General features: G+C 42.0%; 1 protein-coding gene across 1 annotated transcript; it reads right to left on the bottom strand.

Annotated features, from left to right (window-relative positions):
• Positions 1-6,638: 6,638 nt before the first annotated feature.
• Positions 6,639-26,756, bottom strand: LOC138592301 (actin-related protein 3-like). Its single transcript, XM_069663053.1, has 12 exons — positions 26,575-26,756; positions 21,188-21,243; positions 19,441-19,565; positions 16,931-17,041; positions 16,625-16,720; positions 16,340-16,447; positions 15,743-15,886; positions 11,924-12,097; positions 11,601-11,693; positions 11,263-11,388; positions 9,138-9,221; positions 6,639-7,699 (listed from the first exon to the last, which is right to left on the bottom strand). Exons 1-12 carry the CDS (start codon positions 26,616-26,618, stop codon positions 7,604-7,606), a joined length of 1,257 nt encoding a protein of 418 aa, XP_069519154.1. The 5' UTR covers positions 26,619-26,756; the 3' UTR covers positions 6,639-7,603.
• Positions 26,757-27,342: the final 586 nt, after the last annotated feature.

Genomic DNA, 27,342 nt, shown 5'->3' on the forward strand with positions numbered 1-27,342 from the left:
GCTTCTGTGCGATTTACACACAGACTGTATGAAAAGATAGATGACATGACAGCTCCCTGAAAGTGAAGCCAAGCCCTCTCTATCGCCCCCTGCTGACTGGCTGCAGTACAGCTCATAAAGCCCGCCTCCTCCATGTTAACAGATGGGACATGAGTCAAACTATAAAATCAAAATACACGTCAAATACATTTTTCTCAAACATGGTTTCTGTCATTATAGTTAGTTCTTATCATGCTGATTTATGTCCAAGTGTTCATTTTTCTGACAAGTTTATTTTTAATTAGTTATTTGATGCGGATGATGATTGACAGCTCTGTTGACAAATCGGGCTCCTGCAGCCGATCTGTTCTGGATTAGCAGAGTGGAGGAGGAGCGGTGACAGGAGGCTAAAACAATCACTACAGTCATTGAAGTTTCCATACCTGTGAACGTTAACCTCGATCAACACAAGAAGCTGTTCTGCTGTTAAACACGCCGACGTGCGGGAAGCTTGCAGTTTTTTCGGTAAGTTAAGTGTGTGAGTTGGTTAGCGGGAGTGGCTACGGTGGTGCCACCCGCCGATCTCTACTGCACAGACTCTGGCTCCAAATGGCAGCGCCTATCACAGGGGCTATTTTGGCATCACTTTCATACAGTGAGAACAGATGGAGATGCATCGTCCATCTGTATATACAGTCATTGGTTTCACATAGAAGATGAGACGTAACAGCGTAATAATCCCGCCTTAAACTGGCGGTGTATGAGGAGTGTTTGCCTTATAAGGTGTTGGTACCACATCACTTAATGCGCTGGGATCATAATTAATGCGCAAACACGTCCTTACTCACCATCAATAAGAAGTATCAAGTGCATTTTAATAACTCATCCCATCATGCTTTTTAATGTTGCATATGCTTACCTTATATAAAGTGTTACCATAGTGTAATTTTGTAAGCTATTTTAAAGGTTTAATTATTGAAAATGTAGGTGAAAAAATCCCTTTCTGTTTTTATTGTCTCTGTTTGTAGCATCAATAGATTAGCTCCACGTGTAGTCATGCAAGATGCTGAAGCACTGCAGTTAAACTTGGTGTTGTGGCCTTTTTTCAACATAATTAACCTTTAAAGTTTGTCACTTGCTGTCACACCTCGGCTGCTCTTGTTTTCCACTGAACAACAGGCAAATTATGTCGACATTTGCTAACAGGCTGAAAGCAGCTTTGGCTGTTTTCGCTGCTCAGCTCGCTGACCTTGGTTTTGCTTAACAGGTAATGAATATAATTTATTTAACTTAATGTCAGTGAGGTAAAATTAAAGGGCAGGACTGTTTCAATCATGTAGAAAATAAGAAAAATTAATCACATCAGTTGCAGGATATGGAAAGGAACGTTGTTTTTTCAGTCAGTCAGCTTCATGTGTGTCCTGACATCACACCAGCCAGCAGTCAGTATGTCAGCATCCATCCTGTGATTAGCACTAACTCAAGCGATTTCCGGCTTTTTACCTAAGATCAAAACATATGACTGATGATTATATGTGTCATTAGCCCTCAAATGAATCCGGTCATCTGTGTCTGTGTGGAGCGAAAGCTGCGGCGATTCAGGCTCCAAAAAGGAAGTGCCCCGTCAAATCGATCTGCCTGCTGTGACATATCACTATTTAACCTCCCTGCAGTCTCTCTGGATGGAGCCCGCACATCATTTTATCCACAGCGCTGCTCTGGAAATTAAGTCCTCCTACTCCTGAGACCTTTCACCTCCACTGCTGCAAGAAAGGGGAGAATATGAAGACCGACGATGACACCCCATGGATTTTTCTCTCTTCTTAGCATGCAGCTTTTTGACCCATGTGAGAGCCTTTTACATCGCGTTGCATGTTGAAATGTAAAGAAATCATACAACAAGACAAATTCTGGGGGTTGCTTTCTCTTCTCTTATACGTATATTTTGTTTTCTGCTATTTCCTTTAATTCAGGTATTTGTTTTTCTAATGTTGGAAACAAATAAAAATTGGATCACAAAAGAAGTAAATTCCAGAGACGCTGAGAGAGTGACATCTGTTGGACAAAAGAGGAACTGCACGCATGAAAAGAAAGAAAAGGGATGTTAGATGTAGAAACCACCTCGCTGTGATGTGGAAGAAAATCTTCACCTTGCACCTTTAAAAAAAGTTTTCCCACGCACAGCTAGTAAATTCCTACACGCAAGAATAATTTGCTACCACTTAGTTGTAAACAAAAAGTGAGACGTCAGATTTGTCCTTGTTCTGCTTAAAAACAATGTCACACAACAACACTGGTCGCTGCAGCAGCTTCTTTCTTTCAAATTGACTTCCTGTCAGGAGGATTACACTATTTAAATGCAGATTTCCGTCCGCTGTGTTGCTGTTTTCTTTGACTTTCAGTAAGAAGTGATGATCTGCACAGAGGCGAGTCCACACCTCCATTAAGATGAGGCTTCGACTTCATTTGTCATTCATACAGAAGAGATGAGAAGGTTAAAAACTAGACTTTAGTAACACATCTGTGATGCTGAGGGGATGGTGGCGTCAAACACCTTTTTCTGACATCAGAAGAGGACAAATGTACGGCCTCAGTACGTCACCAAAATCATACACAAATATAACACATAATCTGTATAGTAGATAGATAGGTTAAATAATACATGTGGAAATATAAAAATAAGATATATGAGTAACTACATTTTATTTTTTTTAATTTTACTTATTTTTAATTATAGAAAATATTCAAATGAAAAATATTCCTAATATTTAAAATGAGCATGACTTGATGGTTCAAATGATGAGGATAAAATACTCGAGATGGCAGTTATGGCTCTTTGCAGTGATCCGGATCTTCAGATCTCGTTCAGCTGCACGATCAGTTCATGAGACTCGTTCACCGAGTTGTTCATTTCCTGTTTACCCGTAACGACAAAGAAACTACTCACTCACTCCTTCCTCACTCTCACTCGTTTATCAGCGATGACGGCTCTCAGTGCATTCACTGGTCTTCTCCTAAAATAACAATAACAATAACTTTAGACAAAGGGAAATTCACTTGTCTGGAATCTCGTCTACCATTTACTGAAGAATTAAAAAGTCTGACGGCTGCGGGTACAAAGGATCTTCTTTATCGCTCCGTCCTGCAGGATGTTTAGTCTGTATCCTGGCAACCATTTCATGGAGAACTTCAGCAGTTGAGGTCTACTTTCTGAGTCTTCACCAACATCTCCAGCTCATCACCTTTGTTGGGCAGAGAGTCGATGACTGATGGCAGAGAGGGCCTACATCTCCACCTCCAAGCCTTCACCTTCGCAGCAGCACAGCAACCATGAAAACACCTCATCATCTCAGCTGGAAGAGGGTGGTATCCTCTAGATTTGCTCAGTTTCAATGAAAGAAGCTCTTCTCTTGAATAGACTCTTCTCCCCACAGACATATCCATCATGATCCAATCATCACCATATAACACTTGGCCCAACTTGTCCAAAACCTTCTGACGTTATAATGTCTTAATAAAGAAACATAGTTTAGTTTAGTTGTCAGCGGTTGAAGCGTCTGTGAAGTGGCTTTGTGTGCACGCCTGAAATACTTCCGCCCCACTTTCGTTCCTAATCGGGTCGTATCGTTCACGAGGACCATTCTGGTTCAGTGAGTGAGAGAGAGAGACATTCAGTCAAGTGATATGTTCTGTAGTTCTCTTGACCAATGACATGGTCATTTGATGAATACAGCCGTCCTCCAAAAGGCTGTTGGCGTGTGCTAACATCAATCAGTCTGGTTTTCTAAAGGACAGAAGGAAGCGATCAGGAAGCTGCGAGCGGAGCGGAGTCAGTTGGAAGTAACATGAAGCGAGAGAGAATTTAATGAACGGCAGGAACGAGTCAATGCATGGAAGTGAACGGATCATTCAGTTCTTTTTGAACGAATCGTTCATGACCGAAACATCTCTATAAAATACTGTAACCTTAGACCCACAGGTTAAACAATATGGGACATAATGGCTTATTGTAATTTAAAGCGTGTTTCTCATGATGCTTGTTTGTCCAACAGTTTGAGCAGGTTTCAGGAACAGTCCGTATTAATAAGAATCTTAAAAGCAGCTTTTAGTTCTGATTGATTAATTCACATTTAAGTGAAAATAGGCCCATTGCTACCTCAGACGGCTCACCTCACCATTCAGTCTCAGTGCGTTTTACATAGAAGACAAAACATAACAGAGGCGTAATAATCCCGCCTTGAACTGGCCGTGTAAAAGGGGCTAGTCAGTCTTCAGGGAGGGAGGAACTGCATGACGCGCTTTCTTGGTGTACCACCCTCTGTGTTGTCTTGGCGATACAAGAGCCAGCTGAGCGAGATCATTGCAGTGCATCAGCATCCGAATGCTCCAGCCAAGTCAACACCACTCGTCTTGGAGTTGTCACATATTGTTCGCCTTCATTTTGCACTCACGATAATATAATAACCCAATGTCCAAAAGTCCCGATGTATCAGACAAACTCTTCCTGATTAGTGGTGTTGAGGCTTGTTACCATTGATAAAGTCCCAATGTCCTCATGTGAGTACTTTATGTTTAACGGGGTTGTAGCTTGTAAATATTGCCATAAATAAAGTTTCAGTGATAAAATCTGAAGAGGTTTTGTACCTGGTCGACTTTTCTGATGGGACCGGCTGTAAAACATGTTGGCGAGAATCGCAGACATCTTGAGTGATCAGTGTAATTTCACCATTTTACTGTCATAGAACAAGCTTGAAGATAATGACAGTAATGTTTCCATATCTGCCATATTACTCACTTATGTACTGAGACATTGTGGAGTCACACACAGCAGAGTAGCTGCTCTTGAGGAACACTCCTTCCTCCATCAGTCTCACCTCTCTGAGCTCCAGTCCGGGCAGGAAGGAGGCAGCCGGGGTCAGAGTCCCCCAGAGGACTCCAGCAGTAAGAGCTCTTCAGCAGGCCCTTTCATCATCGCCCTCGCTATCTGGTGTGCAGACAGCTGTGATGGTGGCAGCTCATTCTCTTCAAGCACTCAGCCTGCCTCCACTCTGCAATGCAAGAGGGCTCTCCTGACCAGCAGACTTAAGTTGAGGGCGCAGGAGGAAGGTCACTGTCAAGGACGGAAGACTCCAGAAAACCTGAGTCCGGCCTACAAAGTTATTTTTTCTCTTTCCTAAAGGCAGCAGGAAGTATCGGATAAAAGTTTTTGAATCCTGCGAAATATTAAGATATGACCATGACTCCTGCAGAAACAAACACACACTGCCCTAAAAACAAAGACAATATTGATCTCTCTGAAAAGTATCCTTAGAGAACTGTCCAACGACCAAGCCAGCACATCTTTTCTGGTGATAGTGACACCTAGTGTTCACAACAGGTACTGCCTTTTGAATGTAGTCGGGGAGTCAATATTTAAAAATTAAAAACAAAGCATAAAAACGTATAAATAAGATGTCCGAAGTACTTCAGATCTCATAGTAGAGAGATGAAATTTACAGGAAATATAACTGAACATAAAAATAATAAAGGAATTGGTGTACAGTCAGAAATGTCTTGTTGCATTGTCTGAACTCATGACCTCAATTTCTCTAAAATCTTTGCTCCAGCCCTGCTAACAGACAAGTTTTGTTTATTAATAAACCTTAACCAAAAAAGAGAGAAGTCTCTAAAGAGTAGAAAGAGCCAGAAGTGACCATATGTGGAAGAGATGTTGGATACACATTGCTACACCTCTGCCCTGATATTCAGTCAAAAGGCAGCCATGTACGAGAAGCATTCCCTGCTTCATCCTCTATAGTTGACTCTAATTGGGACAAATATAAAATAATAAATCAAAATATGTCGATTAAAACTTTAAATTATCAATTGATATCATAAAGTCATTAGAAAAAATATAACTGAGGTAAAATGTAGAGTAATTTTCTGGTGGACAACCTGACTTCTTTTTGTAACCAGAGGAGGTGCCCCCTGGTGGCCATGAGAAACAATGCAGCCTTCAGGCACTTGTGCATTTACTATTCATTTGAAACCAGGAGGCAACTTCCACTTTTTACACACAGTGTATTGTTCAGAGTCACTTGTACATGTTTTTACATCATAACTGATCAACTGAACTGTGGATGTTAAAATAAAAGTCATCAGCAATTAAAGGGCTAGTTCGACGTTTTCAACCTGAAAATGAAAGTGAAATGGCATTTGTTTTCGACCATAATGGCATTAGCTCCCCATAATAGGACTGTCTTTGGAGGACGCAATCCGCTTCTACAATGGGCCCTGGAAAACCTCCCTCTGATGACCAGGCAGCTTGCTAAACTACTCTTCCTCAATCTAGGACACCCGCCTCCGATGTTACGTCTCGTTCAAAAACGTCAGGTTTGAAATGTAGACTGTAGAAGATTTTTAAGACGATCCACCTGACCCATTGTCTGCAGTGAAACTGTAGTATTTCACTCCAGTGTCTCTCGCTGGGCCGTTCCTTTCAGAGGGAGGGGCGCAATGCATGCTGGGTGTTGTAGGAATGTGGAATGGGCGAAACCACGAGCTGTTTGTACAACTTCCTCCACAGCTATGGCGCCAATTTCAAATATTATTGCTTCTATCAAGCGAGTTGCTCCTTTAAGCAGAAATGATGTAAGAAGTTAAGACAAAGACTCCAGCACTTAGAAACAAATTTCAGCCTTTATTGGAATGTTGCAAGGCATTAAATACACAAATCCCATTCTTTTAATAATTTGGTATTTAATAATAAAAAAACTTCTAGTCTAACGATACTGGTCTGACAGTCTTATTTCATCTTTATAACCTCAGTACGTCTGCTCTCTTTCCTTTCCCTGCGTCACAGAGGTGGAATCCTGACATTGTGAAAGCAGATGTGAATTAAATGTCCTGTAGGAAGAATTAAAGGGCAGACAGCTATGACACATGGGGGGGAATAATAGAGGAACATCTACTAAAACTGGAGAAAATACTGCGTATCAAAGCTGCATTGTGGGTTAAAACAGTCTCTCCCCTGATTTCCCAAGTTTTACATATAAAAACTTTTGTATGAAATATAAACAAGCTCTTACTGTGATACACAGACGTGTGCATTTAAGCTGGGAAAAATAAAGCAGAAATAAAGAGGCATTAATATGTTCGTAACCTGTCAATGATCTCCTGCCTGGGCTTTTTTAAACAAAAATAATATGTTCTGGTGTCAGGAAAGTACGATAAATGTTTTTGTCATCATCCACTAACACCGTCTCCATCATCATCATATTTATCATCATTAATAACTGCATGTTTCTCAGCAGATCCAGAAATGTTCCTAAAATATTTTGGCTTACAAACCGTTTTCCCTCATTTTGAAAAGAAAGAACAGAAAAAAAAAGGAACATTCACGATAAATTTTCAGCCGCTCTGTTTGGTCTGGCGTTTTTTTGTCTCATTAAACCCTGGATCGCTTCTTGACTCACACATCCATAAGCTGAACAAGGAATCAGAAAGCACAGAAGCACCACCGTCCTCCACCTCCTGAGCCTGCCTGTCTGTCTGTCCTTTACACAGTCTAACCTCTCCGCCTCCCCCAACCCTTTACCAAAGCCCCCCACCCACCCACAGCTGTCAGACTTCGGGAGCTCCAAAGTTAAGACATGACTCCGAAGACGGGGTTGTGGCGACAGATGCTCGGCCCGATCTCTTCGTAGTCCTTTTTGGTGTGGCAAACCTGGTAGAACTCAGGCTGTGGAGGAAGAAGATTAAAATGAGTGTGAAAATAAGAACTGTAAATAAAACACACCAACATTGAAATATTAGGGATGGGCATTTGAAGGCATAGCTATAAAATTAGTGTACATTTTTCACCTGACGCAGTCTGTCTCTACTTTTTAAAGGGCGCACGAGTTCACAACGCGCGAGTCTCTGTTTCTTACTCACGCAGGGATGCACAGCAGCGCTCTTCCTCATCAGGTAATATCAGTGTATTTGCAGATACAGTGAAATTAAGTTGTTTATGGGACAGAGCAGAGGACTGAGAGACGGCAAGCTTTTGTTTCCCTCGTCTCCTCACATCATGATGCTGCTTTTGGTTTGGTGCCGATCTGGTGATTAGGGCTGGGTTTAAAAAATCGATTTTTTCCGATTCGAATCGATTCTCATTTGAATGACCCAATATCGATTAATAAATCCCAAGATCGATCATTAAATATGTGTGTAAAAAAAACGTGTCTGATCCCTCACATTTCTGAGCGCTCTTAAACGCAGCACGACTCAGCGCATCCCCCCCAAAACACGGCAGTGAGGGAGACATGCCCGGACTTGTTTACTGCAGCTACTACGGAAACAGCTGTGATCACCGACGGACTCTTTTTATCGTGTGTGCGTCCATGAATATGCGAGTTAGTTTTGCACTGATGTGTATGTTTATTACTCTCTGTTAGCGTCGGCTTTGGCCACGAGTGTATTTTCCGTATGTTGCTATATAATATGCCTTTTCCCATAATCTTGTGGGCCAAATCTCGTGTAAGTTGAAGCCCAGTTCGTTCAATCGAACCAAACCACCAGACTCCATTGACAAAAACAGTCATTTTACCTTGAAGGGAGTGGCTCGTCTCCCGCTGCCTCGATTATATATATTTTGCTCTTTTCTTGATTGTTTTTAGGTCTTGACGTATTTGTTTCAAATTTCTACATGAAATCAAACTCCAGGGGGCTCCTCTGTAAAAATTCCCAAGGGGGCGCTATGGAGCAACTTTTCAAGATGCATACACACCACACATAGAATCATATTTTTAGCCACTTCAGATGCGTGTACCAAATTTGTTTTGCAGATTTAGCCCCTGAAAAATGCAATTAATTTGTGCAGAGAATTAAAAAAGGTCAATCAAGCGTTTGCCTTAATTAGCCTTTTGTGCTAAGTAACATTTCCTGCTGGTAAAATGATCAGCTTCCTTCAAACAAAAACTCCATCAAGGGGGGGAATGAAATGTCACCACCCACAGCATTCACTTCCACTTAGCAGGACAACAAATTAAGATTGAACATAAGTGCATGTCTTCAATCGTCATATAAGATTAAAGTCATATTGCAGGTGAATCTAAAGGTAGGAATCATCCTCCTGTCATAATATAAACCGTGTATATGTTGATAGAAAAGTGTGAGTGCAGGTTGGTAATACTTACAGTTGATGCTAACATTGATCCACCAAACCACACTGCATATCTCTGCATGTGATGAGTGATAACCTGGACATCGATTGGTTTGGGCTGAGGAGGGAGAACAGAGAGAAGAATTAATAACAGTATTATTTGTCTGCAAAGGACTCAATCGTCTTGGGCTTAAATACATCTCTGATTTACACCTCCTATGTTAGGATGACCCCACAGGTATGCTCCCCACCTGTGAACAAGCGTCCTGAATATATGAGGTCTGCTTGTGCTGTCAGCATACAAAACTTCTTTATTTCTAACTTTGTTTTAGCTTACTTTTGCTTTTTGTTTTCATTGTTTTTAAATGCAACTTTAATGTGTTCTTAATGCATTTTGTTTCAATGTATTTCTGCCCCTGTAAAGCTTTGTGCCTCGTGTCTGAAAGGTGCTGTGCCTCACTTCCCCACTCTATATGCAAATAAACATGTACATCATCTTCATTATAAAAGCCATCAGTTGATGATAAAGATAAAGAGAGAGAGTGTAAATATGCAGAAGTAGAAATTTCAAAGTGATATAAAAACTGTCTCTGATCATAAAGTCTAATGTTCTCTGCAGTTGTTTGGTTTATCAGTGAAGTGTAACAACACTGCAGACTCGGGTCTGTTTTCAGTGACAAACAGGAAGTACACACTGCTATAAGAGTGTGGCATTAACACCTGTATGCAGAGCTGATCACCCAGGGTGCCTGTTAAAGCCACGTGTAAACAGGGATAAAACGGAAGGAGCATGAAAATTGTATTTTTAAAACTTTAAAGACCAGTGAGATGCGTTTAGCCTTGTAAACATCTCCATGTGGTGTCCTTCATGTGCTACAAGACATATCAGGGACAACATCAGCATCATCTCCATGGCTGGGCCTGTCTGCTGTTAAACTGCAGTGTACCAAGGACAGGCTGAACGTTTTCAGATTGGCAGGTTTGAGACGTCACAAACCTAAGGAGCCAATCCTGTTAATGGATGGGGTGACACTATGCATATCATTATGTGTAACCTATGGCAACCACTTTAGCGATGTGTGAGCCAGCTGTAACCGTCATCGTAATGTTTGCAAACTCACTACTGACTGCTAACGTTAACGTTACCTTTACTAATTACTACATTTCAAGCTGCTAAGTTTCAACAAGTTGCAACTAGACAATGAAAAAGACGTGTTTTGTTTTGTTTGACTGTTGGAAATGGGTATAGTGGGCGGGGCCTATGCAGATTGCAGAGCATGCAAACTCCACACAGAAAGGCCCACTTGGTCCGAACCAGGGTTTGAATCAGGCATTCAAGTAGAGCATTTCATGCTTTAAAACATGACATTATCTACAGTGGGGTCCAGAAGTATCAGACAAGCAGTCATGTTCCCTGGCTCTCCCCACGAGTTTTGTCTTCTCTTCTTCCTCCAAGATCACTTTAATGCAGCCTTTTTTTGACAGCTCTTCTGCTGATTAAATTCTTCATTTAGCAAATTCAAAGTGGGATACAACTCTTAGATCTTGGTACAAAGGAGATAAGGCAGCCAATGACATGTTGGCTTGAAGCCTGATTCTTTAATTCATTTTACATCATTACTTCTTGTGTTTTAATTTGAGTCCTCAAACGTTCTGATCATTTCCAGGTTTACGTCTGACTTCAGTCCCCACCGTGTGTCTATGATGTTTTGTTCCAGTAGTTGCAGACAAAATCTGCTCAAATATCGTGTGTAATACGGCATGTTTTCTATCTATGTTCTGGACTCTGATTAGCTATACTCTACTCCTGCCTCCTCCCCGCCTGAGGTGCACGGACAGATGCCTCAGCTCAGGCTGGCTTTATTAACACCTCATCAGGATGAATCACAGGTTCAGCGTTCACAGCTTAGAGGCAGGAGGGACTAACTTTATTCTTCTCAAGGTGAAGCTTTTCAATTTTACATTTTAAGCTTCCATTACTTTCATACTTTGTTGGAATAAACTCATCCACATTCAATGCACAGCTGCATCAACAATAATTGCAGTGGTAACGGACGATCTTTAAAGGCATTTCTTCTCACTTTCACTCCGCACACAGTAATTGTGTTTTGTCGAGCGAAATTGATCGTTGCTGCGTACAAATCAATGTTTTCTCTCACCTTGAGTTTGCCTCCACTCAGCTCCTCACTCATCTTCAGCCGGGCATCAACCGTCCTCTTTAAGTCTCTCTGCAGACGCCGCCCAAAGTCCCTGAACATGGTGGAGCCTCCTGACAGAACAATGTTCTGCGGAAGAGAAGGTGATGGGGATTAGAGAGCGGTAGAGTAAAAAGCACTTAACACCTGTGACCTGCAGCTGGATAACGGCCAGACAGTCTGTGTAAACAGTCGAACAGTCTGCTGGAAGTGCAACAGGAAACACGCCTCGATAAACACAGTGACGTATCAGTCTCACCCACACCTTCTCATCGTCACAGAAACGTTAACAGAGAGCTCACCTTATAGAGAGGACGCCTGACATCAATGGGGCAGTTCTGGATCACCTCGTCCACAACCTCAGAGATCGGCTGGGTGAAGTCCGGGTTAGCAAACTGATTGAAAAGGAAACACAGAAGAATATTACACAACAGCACAGATTACAGTTACATGCATGTGTGTGTTGTGGCATGATTGCAGGTCACCTATCGACTGCTATTCTCTATATTTAGTAGCATTTGATGGTAAGACAATCAGGTGGTTGTTATGGTCTGTCTCGTCTGAGTAGGAATCAATGATTTTAAATGAGTGTTCCCAGCTCTGATTGAACACCTCATTGACCAACCTCTGGGTGGAAGAAGATCTCGGGCCCCAGGAAACGCTCGTACCCCACGTCGATGGTGAACTCCTTCTTGCTGATGGCGTTGATGCCGGTGTACTGCTTGATCCATTTGGAGCCGTCCGTGTCGTACTTGTTGAACTCTTTGACTAGATCGGGGCACACGTAGCTGAACCGCTCCTGATGGGGACAGAAGGAGAAAGGCTATACATCAACCTGTATAATAAACATCAGTAAAGCACAAAAGAATCTGTTTAGTATAGTTGACTGCATGTTAGTAGTGCTTGCAGACAGGCATCTACTGAAAATTTTCAGTATCTGGAAGAGAAACTTAAAGTAATAAATGTCTGTTACGTCTGTATCTATCATCGAATGAGTGGTGATTGAGCCTATGGCCCACTGATGAAAGCCTTTTTGCAGTCTTACAGACTGGCTGTCTGTGGTGACTTTCGCAGAAAAAAGCAGCGCCCAGTTAGTGACGCATTTCCCATCAGCCAGCAGTGGTTGGTCTGCCAGAGAGGGTAGGCGGAGCTAAGTGGCTGCTTTTCCGCTCTCTGCAAGTGTTGCGAGTAAACAGTAATCTACTATGGCTGAACAAACAAAGAAAAGATGGATGACTACAGATACAACTTCAACAAGAAGTGAAAATCCAAAGAAGAAGAAACAAACTCGACGCCCAGATGAAGCAAACGGTCTGAAAAGGAAAGCGACCGTCAGCCAGGAAAATCAAGAGTTACAACCGGAGCCAACCGTGGACGTCACACATGCATGCTTTTGCATGCTCTGCAAAAAAAGCAATCACTTCCCAGATATCCAGTCTAGTAAATTATTACCTCAATATACATAAATTCTGAATAAAAAACTTTTAATTGATACTATTTGTAGTATTAATATGTTTGATTATTTATTTAGGCTTTTATTTTGATACAATCGGTGGTTTATACCAGTTGGTGTGTAAATATGGGCAGGTAAGATAGGATGCGTGGGCACCAGGAAGGTGAAAGTTGTCACCAGGTCTCGCCAAAGGAAACTTTGGCGAGACCTGCTCCTGAGTTTTGTTTTGTTTTCGTTAGTTGAAAAGGCCAAATCCAAATTGATATAGTGTTACAAAACATCGCATCGGGATACTCAAGTATTTGGATCATTTCTTAGACCCTAACTACACGTAAATGTAACAGTTTTCCTTTAAGTTTTCATATTTCTGAATAGTGCAAACGTCCATTTAAAAGCTATCCTGGCATCGTGGCGTTGTGTTTCTACCCCCGACTCAGCATGCATTTCTCCATCTTCAGTCGATGTAAATCAAGCAGCAAAATCAACCTACAAATGCCCTCTTCTATTTGTGTCACTGTGTTGTTATTGTGTTGTAATGCAACGATTATAATGAGTGCAAGGAGTGTTCTATCTTGCTGGTGATTCTACTGCTATTGAGTAATGAAAACACATCCAATTTGAAAGTATGGTGTGTCATTGATTTTGCTCATGACCAGTGAAAATAAATGCGCAGGACACAACAGGAAGCAGAGGAGATGTCATTAGCTTGATTTGCAGGGAATGTGCTCCACACTGCAGGCAGTGGAATTAACATTAGCAGACACGCGTGTCAACATGCACACACACCCTCAGCACTAATGCTCTTTATTAGAATTCACATTATTTCTTGTTTGCTTGTCGCGGGGTGATGAAGAACAGTCCCTGACATGGAGAACAGAGTCCGGGATAACAGGCTGTTTAATAAACATGGGGGACTGTGGAGAATAGAGGTGAATCAATAAGCTGTGGTGACTGACAGACGGAGCAACAATAAGACATTTAAATAAGACATTAACGTGAAGTCGTGTGTTTGTCACCGGAAAAATTAGAATAATAATTTGAAGACACAAAGCTTGACGTATTTCTCTTGTTTATCATCAGCCTGTGCTTCTCTCGTGACCTGAAAATAAAATCCTCCGGCGTGGGTTGATCTCAGTTTGAGAAACTGTAATTATAAGAAACTAAACAAACAAAAGCAGCTGGGTTTTCGAAGGACACCAGCTGCATGAAGCCAGCAGACCGACAGTGCCACCTGGTGTCCTCAAGAAGAAAAATCATGTTCCAACTTTGGTGTTTTTATTAAGCAGCTTATTTAATTAAGTCCAACTTAATGTCCAAAGAAATAACAAGCTCTAATATCAATTTGTTCGTGATAATTTACAATTTAATTTATCAGCAACACCAGCTTGCACAGACAGCCATGCAGCAAGATTAGAATAGGACAGACGTGGGGGAGCAACGAGGTATAGAAATATGGGCTGACCAAACACTTTCACAAATGCTTGTCAAAGACAGGAGAATGGAACTGATCGGTCTGTGGAACAATGTCGGTTAAAAACATTAAAGTCTTCGATCGTGTTGAGTGTGATTGAGGAGTGTGCGCTCGCTCTCTGTTTACTTCAGGGAGTTTTCCCACATGGAAATTCTGACCAATCAGAGAGCAGGTTCCTCGCACATCGCAACAATTCGGTCTATGATTCGCATCAAACAAACGGACTGTAGATGTGAAAGCAGCCTCAGTATGGGGTCTGTTCTGGGGTCAGTCCACAGACAGCAAAATGGGCTGTAATGGCTGCAAAGTAATCTTTGGGGGAAATCTGCATGATCAAAGTACATCCACTACTCTCCTTGTTTTGTTGTCTCTCTGTAGGGTCCTTTGTGTGATGTTGTCAGACACTCTGAATGACAATCTGAGCCTGTGAGAGGCAAAAACAAGAACTTTCAGAGGATATTCTTTGATCAGGCACATTCGCCAGCGAGGACAACGATGCAGCCATTAGAAAGGAAATGTACTGGGGTTATTGCAAAACTTTGTGGACCCATTATTAGACATAAAGACCCCAAAACATGTAAAAAAGAATAATAGGGCCCAAGTTTTAAAATACCAGATTTCCTACTGAAAATATATCTGGTAGTGAAACTTTACGATGAGCTTATTTTACATTCTTTTATGAAATTTCTACCCTCAATAAAATCTTTGAAACATTCCCTTATTAAAGTAACCCACTGCTTTGCATCTGCAGTATTACAGACTGGGTGTCTGTGGCGACTTTCACAGAAAAAAATCACAAGCGAAGCCCAGTTAGTGACGCGTTTTCCATCAGCCAGCAGTGGTTGGTCTGCCAGAGAGGGTGGGCGGAGCTAAGCGGCTGCTTTTCCGCTCTCTGCAAGTGTTGCGAGTAAACAGTAATCTACTATGGCTGAACAAACAAAGAAAAGATGGATGACTACAGATACAACTTCAACAAGAAGTGAAAATCCAAAGAAGAAGAAACAAACTCGACGCTCAGATGAAGCAAACAGTCTGAAAAGGAAAGCGACCGTCAGCCAGGAAAATCAAGAGTTACAACCGGAGCCAACCGTGGACGTCACACATGCAGCACTGTCTGGATATCCGGGAAGTGTGCTCCTGTAATTACCATTTATCACCTGAGGTGCCGCCAAAGAGAAGGAAACAGATCTTCAAGATGAACTTAGGATATTTCTCTATTTGTTGTTTTATGCACCTATAGCTTTAATTCATCGTATCATATACTAATCTAAGTTCCTTTGTAGCTACTCAACTACATTTTGAAGGGTCAAAACAACAGGGAAGAATGAGCAGAATATTCAGACACACCCACATGAGAACAGTGATAGCCAACATGGTGTTGTGCCAGAGGGGAAAAAACAACGCCACTGACACTATCATCTGTTTAACTGCTGTGAAACTAGAAGCCTATGTGTTGTATCCCACTGATGATAACATGAAATAACTCCATGCAGCACCAGTGAAGTGTCTGATAGACCAACCTTGACTGCCTTTGCCGTCTCCAGCGACTGCTCCGGTGGGATGCCCACCTCCCTCTCCCTCAGGAGCTGCTGGGTGAAGTAGGTGATGTCTCGTCCTGCGATGGGAATGTGCTTTATACAACTGCCGATTACATAACCTTCAGCCTGGGAGAGACACAAGAACAAATACAGAGACAGTCAGTGAAGTAATGTGCAACACAGTTGTTAAAGCTTGATGTTTTTCCATCAGGTCTGTACCGCAGGGCCTCCTCCATGTCCCCATGCTGTTGTGTTTGGCTTGCTTTAGCACATACTCAGCAGCAGCTACTGACATGCTGATTCAGTCATCCAGCCTCTAAATATATTCTGCAAGCACATTTCCTAAAACTGAGTAAGTCCTTCCAGCCTCTGAAACAACACTGCGGCCTACTTTTAAACATCAGCGCTATCCTGTTACTGTGCAAGTAGGCCGGTTGAAAAGGGGAAACAACTCTTTAGCCAAACTTTCTGAAGGGCTATAAACCTGAAAATTGATTCTTCAAAGATTAGGAAGTGTGTATTGGTGTGTGGGAGCTGTGTCTTTCGGTTGAGTGTGTGCCTGTCGATCAGGAAACTCACCACAGGGATGACGTGGGTGACACCGTCTCCGCTGTCGATGACTGTGCCTGTCAGCGTCCTCTCTCCCACCTGTCTGGACGTCCAGGAGGCTGCTAGAGCCAGCACAGCCTGAAACACACACACACATACAGAGAGATGACACACTGATAATGAGCCTACTGTATGTTTGCATAAAATTGGCTGCAGTGATTCTGTAACACATTAATTAATCAGATGACAGACTATCTGAAGGTATCAAGATTGTTTCCTTGTCCTTAACAAGCTAAGTAACACAGATTATCTCACCTGCACGGCGATGTACAGCCCTGGTACATTGAAGGACTCAAACATGATCTCGGCTGTGTACTCTCGGTTCTCTGGTGTGTTCAGAGGAGGCTCGGTCTGCGAACAGAGAATAGATACCACACACACACAAACACACAAATTCAGGTTACATAGGGAAGTGCAAGTTTGGTCTTGATTCACCATTTCAAGTATAATATGTAGCTTTACTCGCTCTTCTCCCGTGAGCCAAAATGTTAATACAACACTCAGGGGCAAAAGCAGAGGAAGCGTTTTTGGACTGATGATATTTGTAAAGCCCCGTCGTACCAGGAGGAAGTAGTGGTCCTCAGGCTCAGCCCTCAGGTACTTGAAGATGATCTGCTCCATGAAGCGCTCCATCAGGTCCCAGTCCTCCACAATCCCATGACGGATCGGCCACTGTTGGCACAAAGGGTTCAGGTAATTAGATCAAAGCATGTGGTGAGATACAGCAGGGAAAAAAGTGGTTGCTTTATGATATCACTGCTTTAAAATACAGGAATATGGTCCTACACTGTTTGTAGAAGAGCTGCTTGATTAGGAAAGTCCTGATAAAGATTTGGGGACAACTGCCGTAAAATTTGGTGTTCAAGAGGCACTTTCATCTTAAAAGTGGCCTGCGTCCTTTATACCGGTGTGACCAATATACCAGTATAAAATGATGATGGCGCTATCCGGTTGTTAAATGGTGACGTCACATCTCCGCATAAACCGTTTCCGGGTCCGAGCCGCTACAACATCTCCTATTTACAATATGCCACTGTGCTGTTTTGTGTTTTCCACGCTGTTTTAAGGGAGGAAAACTAAAGCCGTTTCCCACTGGTCAAAAAACCCGCTAACACCGGGCTTTTTTGCTGAATGGGAAAGGTTACAATCGGCATTCAGACCCGGGTCAAATGACTCTGCAGTAGACCCGGGTAATTATCGCCTTGGCTCCGATTGATGGGAACACAAAACCTGCATTGAAACGCTAATCTCCGCCCCTACAAGTTCCTCCCGTCTCCATCCGAGCAGCGCTCGAACATCGTTCAAAATGTGTCTGCGCCGAGTTTGATAAACAGACTGAACGAGTCATAGACACAATAAAGACCTAACCACTGTGACATCTTCACTGTTTACTAACCCTGTTTCGGGCACGTTTGTGACGTCAGACGGTGACGCAGCAGGAAAGAGACCGAAGGGAGTATACTTCACTGGCAATGGGAAAAGAGACAATCAGCATCTATAAGCGGGTCCTCCCGGGTCTGAAAAACCTGCGTCAACGTGCTACTCTTGGTGGGAAAGGGGGATTTGTTTGTGTTTTTGTGTGTGACTTTGGTGTTTAGAATTAGTAGTTCTAAAACAAAACAACGGACCAATTGGGGCACAGGAAGAACAGCAACTCTCATGTTCTGAAAGGTAAAGTTAGTTAAAAGTTTGTTTTTGCAGTTTCCTGGCAGGATTGCAAACTCGCATGTTAAAAAACAGATGGTAGCCTGTAATTTGTGTGCGTTTTAAATGAAAATAAATTAAAATTGTAAAATTGCATACACATTTTTATAAATAAATAATTTTTAATACCCCCCAAAACAGACTGCATATTATATTCCAGTGCAATTTATATTCCGGATTTGGTTCATGGCTCGATAGCTAGCTGGTATTGTTGTTAAACAAACTGTCAATGATTTTTAGTCAAGCTGTTTCAGCCATTCTTGCTTGATCACAGCTAAACCCAACAGCTCTATGAGCCAAGTTGCAAGAAATGTCCCACGTTGCCAAGTCCTTTCTAGTGCTCCTCCTATGAGAAGTGTAAAAGAACCTGGCAGGATGGTAATGATTTGCCAGGGATTTGTCGAGCTCTCAGGTGTAACCAGGCAGTTCTGGTTGTTATTGCAAACCACAAGAAACAAATTGATGCATTGAGGTCATATCTAACAAATTTAAAACACTTCCCATTTCCTGTAAGTGCAGCCTCGTTACGGGTTAATATCAAAGTGTGTGGACACGCACATTAAGGTTAGTGTCAATATGAAGGTTGGCTCACATTTACAGCTTTTCTTTGTCTGTCTTTATTCAAAAGATACTCAATAAAAAATGAAACAACGACGAAAAAGAAAATGTACATTAAAGGCAAGACACCACTAAACTGTATAATGCATGATAGTTTTCTATAATCAGGAATTAATGGACTACGGGCAGGCAGCCGTCGACTGAGCCTCTCCGACGTCCATTAATTCCTGATAATGTGCGGGGCATAATCCCGTGCTTAATATGCCCGGAGTCAAAGATGGGAAAATTGCATCTGATATGAAAACTGCACTCGATACATCTATGTCAGCAAAGCCTCAGAACGTTACTACATTAAGAGTTCTTTTATAGACACTCATATTCGTCTCTCTTAAACCATCTAGTTGCGTATGCAGCGAGTCCATCTCACCGAGGTGTTCCTAAAGATTCTAAATGGCAGCAGGCAGTCCTCTCTGACCTCTGAACCACCAACACTAACTTGAAGAAGACTATTATATTGTTGGGGAAGTACACGCTGTCATTGCTGATTCACATTAAATGTTCAGCACAGATGTTTCAGGTAAACAGGTTTACAGAGAAGATTCCCTCGCAGTGTTTGACCTTGGGAAAGTCTCGTGCCTCCTTGTTAAGATGAAGAAAAGCAGTCGCCCACCACTGCAATAACATGGCAGGAATCTCTGAATGCAAGCATGATGAAGACCTCAGTTCTGGTAGAAACTGAAGCATATCAAACATGGTAATTGCTTCGACAGTCACTTCTGTGGGTGTGTTAAGCAGTGAAGGTCACAAACCTTAGTGGAATATGAGGGTTTGTCTACTGCTTCATCGCCGATGTAGAAATCCAAATCATCCACCCCCTTCATCATCCTCCGCTGGGCCTGGTCTCCGACCTTGGCTGACTCTTTGATGGCGATACCTGACAAGAAAATGGAGAACTCAATAGGGAGCAACAGAGAGGATAAACTCTCTTACAAATATGTGCACATTTATTAGTAAAGAAAATGATCGAGGATAAGGGCTAGGCACCAAAAACAATCCCACCAGGGACTGTGATGTTGATAACAATGAGAAGCTTCAGACGTACTCGATATCGATCGACCTAACAGCCTGTCGCAGAGTGGAAATAAACGCAACAAAAGCCAGTCTGTCTGCAGGTCTTTAGCCTTCCAGCCAGTAAGTAAAGCCGTTCTTGCTGACAACTTTTTTACTGTGTGAGTCACCTCAACGTCACTTTGCAGATCTTGGTTGTTTTTAACTATATGCATCCATCCATCCGTTATCTACACCGCTTACCCTGTTCAGGGTCGCAGGGCGCTGGAGCCAATCCCAGCTGTCATTGGGCGAGAGGCGGGGTTACACCTGGATTGATCACCAGTCAATCACAGGGCTGACACAGAGAGACAGACGCCTACGGGCAATTTTAGAGTCACCAATGAACCTCACGAGCATGTCTTTGGTCTGTGGGAGGAAGCCAGAGTGCCCGGAGGGAAGCCAGACATGCACGGGGAGAACATGCAAATTCCACACAGAAAGGCCCGCTTCATCCGAACCGAGATTCCAACAAGGAACCTTCTAGCTGTGAGGCGACAGCGCTAACCACTGCACCAATGTGCAGCCCCCGTTTTTAACTACATCTTTTAATCAAATTAAGGATTTCCGTCATCAGAGTGTCGGGAAGTTAAGTAAGAAAACTAGCTGAGCTCATGTTAGTGGAAACTCAAAAAGCAACCCGACACACTGATTTTAAACTGCTTTAACCAGTTATAGTTACGGGGTCTTGGAGAGGAGAGCTCTGATGATAATTTGGCTCCGCTTAAAAACCTTGTGATTGAAGAGCACTGGATGAATCCTAACCTCAAAACTAACCTACATTTTAAACTACAGCTCAGACTGCAGCCCCTGCTGACGTCCCGAGTCTGTCACGGATGCCAGAGACACACTGCTTTTTAATGTTATACTGCTTAATTCAGTTTTTTTCACCTGTATTAATCACCTTTAAAATCAAGAAAGTAATTTGATGGACTGTTTAAGGGCATGCAAAGTTTAACTACTGAAGTGAAGACAGCACAGACAACTAGATGAACAATTAATGTATACAGGCTTTTAATTGAGACCGGCATTTCATTTGTCAAACGTGCAGCCACACCCAGCGAGTAAAAGGGACTCAGCGTAATTTGGGATGAGCATCTATTAGAAGTTTTACGTCAGGTCAATATAGAGAAAATGATCATTATCAAAGGGACTTTTTGCCCTACTGCCCGGCCTTATCAAGAGTTATTAAACCTTTTAGAATCGTTTTGCACTTCATATAAAAAAACTCTCTTTTGAGCAACGGCAGCTGTTACAGGGGAAATCTCAAGTAATAAGAAGGCTAATTACTGTTGTTTTAAAAGGCGATGACAAATGAATAACGGTATCTAAACAGGGCATTTTCCTCTTATCAGGATGATCATGGCCCTGGATGCCATAGATTGTTGCCCTGGTCACCGGCCTGCTTGGCTGGTGTGACTGGAATCCAATGCACGGTGAAATACTCACATGATGGAACGATGAACTGTGGCTCTGTGTTCCCTGCATATCCCAGTTTGGTGTAACTGCAAGAGAAAAACAATCACATTTCATTATATGGAGGCTGAATGTTGTGGACAGAACCGGCCAACCTGCCACACCACTGGCTCGGCGTTTGTATTACTTTAATAAAAGGTTGTTTTTGGCTGCCATCTCCTACGCTATCGTTTTGATCAATGCTATCTCTGTGTGTTGGCAGGTTGGTCAGGTGCCAAAAGCAGCAGCAGCAGCTCTGGAGTTTGCTAATGGGAGGCCATTAAAAGAGCCATTCATGTAGCACTGAATACTATTCATATTTGTCTGCAGGGAAAAAGATCACTTCTGCATAAACTCACCATGCTCAGTTAGCTATGACCTCAACACTGCTGTGTTCTTTACTTCTCGATGCAAGCTTAAGCAAAGAGGGAAGTGTTATGAATAAAAATATGAACTAAGATGTTCCTGAAAATTATTCTAACTGCAACACTTACGTCACAGGTTAAACTGGGCCATGATTTTACATATGTTGGGACCTAAATGTCTAATAGGTTTAAAACGTTTTGTTAAATTTAGATTCTTTTTTAAGTCACCAGACTCCATAAACCAAAACAGTAATTTTTACTTTGCTCATCACTGCTTCCATCGATTTAGTTTGGATCACAGACTGTATAAAAAGATGACAGCTCCCTAAAGGTGAAGCCAAACCCTCTCTATCACCCCCTGCTGACCGGCTGCAGTATAGCTCATAAAGCCCGCCTCCTCCATGTTAACAGATGGACATGAGGAAAACTTTAAAATTAAAATACACATCAAATACATTTTTCTGAAACATGGTTTCTGTCATTATAGTTAGTTCTTATCTGCTGATTTATGTCAAAGTGTTCAATTGACTTTTAATTCGTTATTTGATGCTGTCAAAATTATGATTGACAGCTCTGTTGACTAATGCGGCTCCTGCAGCCGATCTGTTCCAGGTTAGCAGAGTAGAGGAGGAACGGCGAGAGGAGACGTAACTAAAACAATCACTACAGTCATTGAAGTTTCCATACCTGTGAACGTTAACCCCCTAATACATACACTCACCAATCAGTGCAGTTGTAGATCAGAAACTTTTGTGTTTTAAGAGGTAATATTACTGTTTTGAAGAGAGCGATGCAAAGGCTGTATCTGGTTAAAAGACAGATTTTAATCTATGATAAAAAAGAGCTCTTTCCACACCATTGTGAGACAGTAGATAGATAATGTGATCCTGTCAGTGGTGAGAACGAGCACTTTTCGTGAACATACTTTGATCTGGCCATTTGCTGTAAAAGATTACATTGCAGCTACCAGCTGAGGCTATCTACAGCAGCACTTCCAAACTTTGTTGTGCATGTGAGTCATTTAAACCCCCAAAATATATAAAAGTGGGGTTTGGGTTTTGAAACACCATAATTCCCCTTTAAGAGAGACTTCAGACTAAATAGCCGTTAGACTAAACAGCCAACTCCCCGTCTCTGCTCTGTGCAAATAGTGCTTTGTGGGGCACATGCTAACCAGATGTGGTCCTGACCAGGGTTGGCCCAGACAAGACTCCCATACTTCCTGCACACATGGCCCATGGGACTGATAGAGGACACTGCTGATGACTGCCAAAGCACTGTGGGCATAATAGGCCACATCCTGGTCATAATAGTGGCTCTTTGAATTGTATGAAAAAGGAGCTGGAAGGGCCACCTCAGCAGTCTTTCAAAGAGAGGACCTAGGAGTGGTAAGGAGGCAAACTTTGGGTCAAATAGACCAAAGCTGTGTCTGCTTATTGTACCAACTTTTTCAATTTAATCTGTATAACAGCTCCATGAAAGCTACATTCTCTATCCTTTACACCAATCAAATGTTTCTCTTCCCCTTATAAAAGTCTTCCTCTCGTCCAGGAAATGACACCTTGTCTGTTTGATCAGGTATCAACTTATATTTGTGCAGAATGAAAACAGAAAGAAAGCAAAAATATAACATGAATATGCAGCACTTTATAATGAGTGTGCAGCATGATGGACGGCCACCAGCAGTTACGACAGAGGCTGTAATAGATGCAGTGTAATCCTTGTGAGCAAACAAATAAACCCAATCAAAATGTGTCCACTAAAAGTCGATTTTTTTGACATGATAGGCTCAGTTTGTTACCCTCACTGTCCGACACTAATGCTCCTTTACAGTAAGGAGAGGAACCCTACAAAAATCGATGTATTTCTAAGGTAAGATGGCGCCGACAGGCTTCGATTGAGTGATTTTTTTTGGTTTGTCAGGAGCTGAAAACATACAGTGGTGTCTGAATAGAGTTATATAATCTATTCTGGCAACTTCACCCATCTAGCAAGCAGAACACTCAAAAACCAACAGAGCTGCCAGTGTTGGATGTTTTGAACGTAGAGCCAAGAGACAGAAAACAATAGGAACACACAATAGAAGCTCGTGTACAGTATAAATCTGGGGGAACAGTTGGCAGGACAACTATGTGCAGCAAATTTGATTTTTAAGGTCTAAGTTTGCCCTGCAGTTCTACCACTAGTGACTTTGTGTATCCTCTGTTACTGTTTATAAGCTGACACACGTTTGGTTCGAAAGAAAAGCACGTTTATTATTATTCAAATACAAGAAGCAATGTGTTACTGTGTTTTTTAATCACTGGAAATTCAGCACATGAACACACATGCACAGAGAGGACTATTTCTATGACGATGTACCAACTGTTTAGGTGTTGGCGGATGGTAACCGTCAGCTGAGACTGAACAGGGAAGGTCACTTCAGATAAGAGCCACATAAAATTTTATAATGCGAATAGTTAAAGAACAAAATATAGGTTCATTTCAAAAGCCATCCACATCCCTTTAATGCTACACAAATGTACTGTTTTCTTCAGTCGCACCACTTTCATCAATCTTTTCTGTCCCATGGTCTGACTGCTTTTACATTCCATTTTAATTCTGTATAATAACTAAGACTGCAGCATCAACAATACCACAATATAATATCTCGCATTTGTCTCTTGAATCCCAGAAAGCATGGATTAGTGTTTAGTAAAAACAACAGCTGCTTCATGACATGAACAGCAGCGCTGGCTGACAGCAACAACATGTAACAGCAGCGCTCTGAACACCTTCATACCACAGAACAGTCCCAGCTTGTCGACCTCAACCTGCCTCGACAGGCTGAAAATAGGCCGCAGCACGTCTGACGATGGGCTTCATCGCACAGGACTGGAGCTGAACTACTGCAGCAAACCACTTTTGGGAAGTTGATATATCTTTTATAGAGAATATCTTCACTTTTTTGCAGCTCTACTTCACCCAGGAATTAAATTCATACCCATTCTTACTGAGGCAGTGTAACAATTTAACAGTTTGCTTAAGAAAGATGAATAATGCCTCTGACCCAACCCTTTGACTGTGCTTCCATACAACACCTGATCATTTTACAAAACTTTTACAGCCTTGATTTAAAGGTGCTAGTTTTGCAGAAAAGAAAACCTAACCTGTCTTTTCTGGTTCTTTATTTGCTTGAGCAATCCACCCTAATAATAGCAGTAGGCTGCTTATAAAGTGTAAAGGGAAGTGAGGTTGTCACTGTTTGGACATCATTTGCATGACTCAGAGGCAGCTGTTGAACTCCTTCAACATCTGCCGATAGCTGGTACTCTGTGGCTGAACTGTGAAGCCATAGCATGTCAAAGTTTCCACATAAAACACCTCATCATAATGAACCAACGCTCCGCCTAAACTATGACTAAGCGTTGTATCTGCAAATAAGAAAAAGCCTGCAGTCATTGATACTGGAACATATGTGTTCTGACTGTAAGGTTTAGCCAGAGTAGAAGCCATCTGCTTGATAAGTACAAACTAGCGCAGGCTAACCCAATTCTTAGCTGCACTTTCTTTTGCTGCCCAAGTGCAGATCAGAGGCTGCAGACTGGTTAACAGCCTGAAGGAGGAGGAGGAGGAGGGGGATGAATGGGGAGGTATGCAATGTGAGGAGTGAGGAGTTCAAGCCTCTACATGCAAGCAATGCAAAGCACTTCCAGACCCTTAAACTAACTGAGAGTACCTTTCATGCTGAGTAGTGTTATTTGTGCAGATTGCATCTGCTAAATTAAGTTGTAACACTGTAAAACAGATGTTAAAATCTATGTAACACCAAAAGCAGGAAAGAAGGTATGCACACATGCTATTTTGTTTTAACATGTAAAGTGTCTTTGAGTACCTTTTAAAGCACTATATAAATAAAATGTATTATTATTATTATTATTAATCAATACAAACACAGCTGGTGTCCAAGGTGGTAAAAAGGCATTTTCTTCCTTAAAGTGATCATTACTTATAGGAAATGATTAAACAACATCTATGTGGGTTAAAGCAAGAGAAAAAGAGAAACCTCTCAGATGTAAGTCACTTTGGACAAAAGCGTCTGCTAAATGAAACTGTAACATTGTAAAACAGATGTTAAAATCTATGTTACACCAAAAGCAGGAAAGAAGGTATGCACACACTCATCAATACAAACACAGCTGCGGGAGGAGCCAAAGAATATCTATCCCTATGTTATTATGTTTGTCCTTCGTAACAGCATTTGCTGTTAAAGTAGGTCAATATCAGGTCAACACAATTAAAATTAATTGGTTAGAAAAATAACCGGTAGCATTGCAACGAATAGAAATCAGAGAACTTAATCAAAAAAGCATGCTCGGATGCCGAGAAAGGACCATATATGGACTAAAAAGCGTGAATGAGGAAGTGTCGGCTGTAATAGGAAGTAGAACTGCGCATGTGCAAATCCGGACAAACGAGCAAAAATGATTTATGAATTGCATTGGCTAAAGTCACGGTTATTTCATCACAGGGAAAAGACCACTGTGGAAAATCTGATAATTTAATATATTAAGTTTAATTATACTGGCAATAACTACCCTCCAGTTAAATATGAGTGAAAGCAGCTGTGTGGGAAGCCTTCCTCCGTCAGGTTTCGGTCTTGCAACAGCAAACACCAGCTGAATTTTTGCAGTTAAATCGCTTCAACAGGAAGAAAACACACTGCTTCAGTTATTCATCCATGCTAATGATGAACAAAGCTAACAAACAGGAAACTAACAATAAAACGAACCGTTACTGATCACTGCAGAGGACTTCAAATTACCCGACTGTCGGGATGCAAACAGGGACAGTAATAATAGTCATATTTAGCTGTTTGTTAGCATAGCTCCCTGGCTAGCTGTCTGCATAACACAGACAGACACACACCCAGTTGATGCTGCCGCTGCTGCTGACACTGACAGTCCCAAACCGTGCTCAGCCTTTCTGACACCCGAACCCCCCTGTCTGCACCGCGGTCCGGTTTGAACAGCTTACCCCGTGCCGCAGTCGACAACACACGCCGGTAACCGTCCAGCCATCTCTCCCCGGGTCTCTGCTGCTTAAAGCGGTTAAATCTGATGGATAGAGGGGCTATCTCGGCTGGAGGATCTGGCGAGGCGTCCACAGGCGGAACCCTGAGCCCGCACAGTGCCGTTTCCACTTCCGCACTCGGCTTCTGGCAGGCAGGGAGAGGCAAGATGGCGGACACCGGGTCGAGCGACGCAGGCAGGGCTGTACAGCTGTCAATCATCGAGAGAGGAACGCATTTACCTAACCATACACTAAAAGAGGAAGGGAAAATAACTATATATATGTGTATATATATATAACAAAAATAACAATAATATACTTTTATAATAAATACAATAATAACAATCACGCAAACCAATGTATGCCTTTGAAAACAACATGAAAAATAAAGCCTACCGTGTTTGTTTTGAAATAAAACAATACATACTTAATATATTTGCTATTAGCCTATGTTTAAAATTTAAATCTTAATCTCTTCACCAACAGATGTGTGATTTTCAGTTGTTCCCCTAGGAGGCACTTTGAGACTTGATGGCATCAAACGCTTTGATTGCACTAACTGACAGTTTTATGAGCTGGATGCAGAACTTTACTGTAATTAGGAACCGTATGGAGTATAGTGATGATTTGAAAATCATTTGTCTAGACAGCCATCAATTCAGAGAGGAGCTACAGCATGTCAACAGGCCTGACACTATTCTATTCAAAGGTATTCCACAAGCAAATGTGAAA

This window comes from Semicossyphus pulcher, unplaced genomic scaffold (genome assembly GCF_022749685.1).
Source record: "Semicossyphus pulcher isolate SPU_LCO1_2020_fin unplaced genomic scaffold, fSemPul1.0.p SCAF_15, whole genome shotgun sequence".
NCBI lineage: Eukaryota > Metazoa > Chordata > Actinopteri > Labriformes > Labridae > Semicossyphus > Semicossyphus pulcher.

Coding starts and splice junctions, on each gene's coding strand:
- LOC138592301 (XM_069663053.1), bottom strand. CDS start 26,618: ATGGCTGGACGGTTACCGGCGTGTGTTGTCGACTGCGGCACGGG. Junction 21,244..26,574: donor GTTGTCGACTGCGGCACGGG/GTAAGCTGTTCA, acceptor TTTCTCTTGCAG/TTACACCAAACTGGGATATG. Junction 12,098..15,742: donor AGACGGCAAAGGCAGTCAAG/GTTGGTCTATCA, acceptor TGTCCCCATCAG/GAGCGGTTCAGCTACGTGTG.